This window comes from Alosa sapidissima, chromosome 8 (genome assembly GCF_018492685.1).
Source record: "Alosa sapidissima isolate fAloSap1 chromosome 8, fAloSap1.pri, whole genome shotgun sequence".
NCBI classification, from domain to species: domain Eukaryota; kingdom Metazoa; phylum Chordata; class Actinopteri; order Clupeiformes; family Clupeidae; genus Alosa; species Alosa sapidissima.
In genome coordinates this window covers 34,615,850-34,620,849 of record NC_055964.1, presented here as the reverse complement: position 1 = coordinate 34,620,849, position 5,000 = coordinate 34,615,850, and the positions used below count along the sequence as shown (strand labels likewise).

The 5,000-nt window shown below is 43.1% G+C and overlaps 1 protein-coding gene across 1 annotated transcript in view; it reads right to left on the bottom strand.

The window, feature by feature from the left end:
* Positions 1–5,000, bottom strand: part of cntrl (centriolin) — a 59,945-nt gene that overhangs the window by 50,117 nt on the left and 4,828 nt on the right. The window contains exon 8 of the mRNA XM_042100523.1: positions 1,272–1,391. Within this exon, the coding sequence (XP_041956457.1) occupies positions 1,272–1,391 (120 nt within the window). The remainder of the gene's footprint in view (positions 1–1,271; positions 1,392–5,000) is intronic.

The following is a 5,000-nucleotide window of genomic DNA, read 5'->3' as shown; positions in this document are numbered from 1 at the left end:
TTCACAGACAGGTAGAGAACTGGAGCTACATGACACATCATAACTACAGGACACAGCGTTCACAGACAGGTGGAGCTACATGACACATCATAACTACAGGACACAGCGTTTACAGACAGGTAGAGCTACATGACACATCATAACTACAGGACACAGCGTTTACAGACAGGTGGAGCTACATGACACATCATAACTACAGGACACAGCGTTCACAGACAGGTGGAGCTACATGACACATCATAACTACAGGACACAGCGTTTACAGACAGGTAGAGAACTGGAGCTACATGACACATCATAACTACAGCGTTCACAGACAGGTAGAGAGCTGCAGCTACATGACACATCATAACTACAGCGTTCACAGACAGGTAGAGCTACATCACATCATAACTACAGGACACAGCGTTCACAGACAGGTGGAGCTACATGACACATCATAACTACAGGACACAGCGTTCAGACAGGTAGAGCTACATGACACATCATAACTACAGGACACAGCGTTCACAGACAGGTGGAGCTACATGACACATCATAACTACAGGACACAGCGTTCACAGACAGGTGGAGCTACATGACACATCATAACTACAGGACACAGCGTTCACAGACAAGTGGAGCTACATGACACATCATAACTACAGGACACGCAGCAAGCCTCACACAGTAGATCCCTTAAAGGAAAATTCCAGCTATTTTTCACATAGATCTCTTTTTTTCCTCAAGGTCTGTCGTTACGAGAAAAAAAACAATCAGTTCTACCAAGCTCGAGTTGCTGCAGCCAACATCTAGAGCTGCCAGGCAGCTACTGAGCTATGCTCTGGGGGCATGTTAATGGACCCCAATGTTCACGCCCCCAACATTGTCGAGAAAAGGAAATCTATGTGAGAAATTGTCAGTATTCTCCTTTAATGCCGGGAGGGAAAACAGGGATGGGTGGAGGGAGGGATGGAGGGATGGGTGGAGGAATGGGTGGATGGATGGATGGGATGGGTGGAGGGATGGAGGAAGGATGGAGGGATGGGTGGAGGAATGGGTGGATGGAGGGATGGAGGAAGGATGGAGGGATGGGTGGATGGATGGATGGGTGGGTGGATGGATGGATGCCATCACTGTGAAGGGGTTCCCTGTACAGAATCACTCAGAATCAACTGAGACTGGTCAGGGCCAAACCCACTTGCCCAGTTGAGGTAAAACACACGTTCAGGTCAACCTACCAGGGCTACAGGTCAAGAACACCTGAACGGATGAAGCTGAATCCCACTGACCTGTCCTGGCACATAGGGCAGCGGCTCAAACTTGGCATCGATCTTGAGGAAGGCCAGTTCCTGCTCCAGCTCATAGTGCTTCTGGCACGCCCGCGTCAACTCCCCTGTCTTCTGCCTCAGCTGTGAGAGAGAGAGAGAGAGAGAAAGAGAGACATGACAACAGTCTGTAGTCAGTTTCTGAGTTACCGGTAATGACGCTGATTTAGGCTGGGATCACACTTAGAGACGCTGCTAATAACGCTAGTTTAGGCTGGGATCACACATAGAGACGCTGCTAATAACGCTAGTTTAGGCTGGGATCACACATAGAGACGCTGCTAATAACACTAGTTTAGGCTGGGATCACACATAGAGACGCTGCTAATAACGCTGATTCATAGATGCATCTACCGATTATGAAACTCTACTAATTATGAAACTCTACTGATTATGAAACTCGACCGATTATGAAACTCTACCGATTATGAAACTCTACTGCTACATCCACTGGATAGTGAGCTCGGCGTCTCAGTCTGAACACAGATCAGTGTCACTGACACAATCACTTCCTGTGTGTTGGCCCCAACAACCAGAGGTGGGACCAAGTCACTGTTTGGCAAGTCACAAGTAAGTCCCAAGTCTTAGCAGTCAAGTCCAAGTCAAGTCCCAAGTAAATACAGAGAAGGGCAAGTCGAGTCCAAGTCCAAGTCACATCAAAGCCAAGTCGAGTCCAAGTCCAAGTCCCAATCTTTTTCAAGTCCTGAACAAGTCATCAGGTACTCTTCACTTAATAATGACTATCGATCATAATTTTAGCACTTCCATCTAATCCACAGTATTTTTTTTATAAATACAGATTAAAATATGTTCAATGTTTCTGTCTTGTAATCTTTTACGACATATGCATGCGCATACCTGTGTAATATACACATGTGCATACCTGAGTAATCTGTACAAAACGGATAGCTACATGACACTCAGCACAGCTGCAAATATATATAATGTTTTTCCAAATTGCGGAGCTCACTGTAAGGATGAGTAATAATTTGACTGATGGCATTTCATTGCGCTATGCCACAGATTTGCCTGCAAACAATTATTATTATTATTATTATTATTATTATTATTATATTATTATCGGTATTATATTATTATTAGGCTGTCTGCCAGTGGCGACTCATAAGGGAAGCCAAGGTCAACACTTTTATATTATTTAAAAGATAATAATGACAGTAATTTTGTTTTAAAGTATTAATTTCTTAAGAAATACTACATATTTGATGCTGTATATCTCATTTGTAAATGGTGCACTGTCACTTTAAGACCATTGTGTGCCACTGTCCACACGTTCTCATATTGATCTTTTTTTACCAGCTCCATTCAAATATAGCCTGCGGCTAGTCCACAAACTCTAACATTGTTTGTGCCACATGTATAGCACAATATTAACAATGATAAGCATGATATTAATTTGGCACAAACAGCTTTCATTCCTTTGGAAAGAGAAGCATGTATGACATGATGCTGGCTTGACATTTTCTGTTTGCAATTAAAAGTGAATTATGAGCCTGGTAGCCAGTAGCCACCTAGCTACAGTAGCTGAGTGGAATGTGTTTCAGTCGGCATATCATGTGCTTCATGTAAATAAATTATTGAATACTTCAAGACTCACCGGTTCCATTACACAAAGGCAAAGACAACTCTTCATATTCTTGTCCACTTTTCAAATCAGTAGGCTAGTGAGAACCGGATAAATTCGCCTCTAATCTCCTCTGATCTCGTATTTGTTGCTTTCACAATTTCCTTTTATACGTTTCTTATATTTAACAATGCTTGAGTTTAAGGCAGCCGTGGCCTACTGGTTAGCACTTCGGACCTGTAACCGGAGGGTTGCCGGTTCGAACCCCGACCAGTAGGCACGGCTGAAGTGCCCTTGAGCAAGGCACCTAACCCCTCACTGCTCCCCGAGCGCCGCTGTTGATGCAGGCAGCTCACTGCGCCGGGATTAGTGTGTGCTTCACCTCACTGTGTGTTCACTGTGTGCTGAGTGTGTTTCACTAATTCACGGATTGAGATAAATGCAGAGACCAAATTTCCCTCACGGGATCAAAAGAGTATATAAGCCAGCTGGAACCTACTCGTTTTCTCTCCCTCTCGTGCGTGCTTAGATGCGTTCTCAATTAAATGCAGTAGGCTAGCATAAGTTCAAGTTGGATCTTAATGGAGAGGACTAAAAAAATATCATCTTTATGTAACATGCTGTTGGTGCATTTTGACATTAAACATTCTCTAACAAGAGTGCAAATCAGTTTGCAGTAAAGCTACTAGTTATCGGCTAAATGTTGGTCCTTCCTCGGTCTCTTGGTGCCCTACACACAGTGCGTAACGCGTGTGGGGGTAGCGGCAGCACTGAACTGTGCTCTGGCCGCTTGTCTCCGCTATTTTTTTTTTTTTTTTTTTTTTTTTAGTCGAAAAAGCGTCTCTGGGGTGACTGGTCCACGATCAGGAAATTTAGTTTTTGATTCGAGACATGTCAAGTCATCACAAGTCAAAAAGGCAAAGTCCGAGTCAAGTCTCGAGTGAATAGTATTCAAGTCCAAGTCGAGTCGCAAGTTATGCCGAATTTTATCAAGTCAAGTCTGAAGTCATTAAAATCATGACTCGAGTCTGACTCGAGTCCAAGTCATGTGACTCGAGTCCACATGTCTGCCAACAACACATACTGTGAACATGAATGACCATTCTATCAGGCAGAGTCAAGTGAACTATGAGAATATCTAAGACATATTGGCTTGCCAAACACACAAACACACAATTTGGGAGTTTTAATACCTGCCTTACATGGAAATATGGATTATGGGGATTTGAGTACCAGCCACAGGTGGATTGTGGTAGTCTGCAACTGAATAGACCTCTTAAGTTCGCATACAAAGGGGAACCAAAGCTGCCATCTTTAGATATTCGGGTGTTAGTTAAAGCTAACTACATCTGGCAAGTTAGCTCTGGGATAACAAAAATCAAAGTGTCGCTACTTAACGTACTGCAGATCAGAGTATCCACTCAAAGGCAGAGGACTAAAGCGTGTAGGGCAAAACGTCTGCATTTCCGATTTCTCCGTCCCCGCGAGAATTTAACAGGTGCGATAATTGAAAATCCTCATGTTATTTTCCCATGGGAAAAATCTCAAGATAGAGCTTTTTTGTAGGCGAACTTCAGAGGTCTATTGCACACAGTTTGGGTATGAGACACAGGTGGATTATGGGAGTTTGAGTACCTGGCATACAGATTCCAGAAGAATATCAGATACAGAGGTCTGAGCCGAAGGCAAGGAGAAGATGGAGAGGTAAATACAGTAACCCAATAAGATGGAGAAGAGAGACAGAAAACAGTAAGCAGTGCAGACTACGGAGCAGAGATATCAAATATCTAAGACGTCTCACTCTTTGGAGCACAGAAACAGAGCATACTTAATTTCTTACACAATGCTGCATAGAAGAGAAGGAGCTTAAAGAAGCTGTAAGCCATGTTGGAGGAAGTTGGAGAATATATTCATTGAATGTGTCAAAATGTGTTACAGGTTAGAAATCGCTTAGAATCACTTACAGAGAGAGCACTAGGAAAGGCCTTTTACTATTAAGTGTAACTATCAGCAAAATGCAGTTTAAACCCCTGTATACCAGTTAATCACATCACAAATGTAAAATTGCAACATTACTCAACCACAATAACTATCACAATTCAGTTTAATGG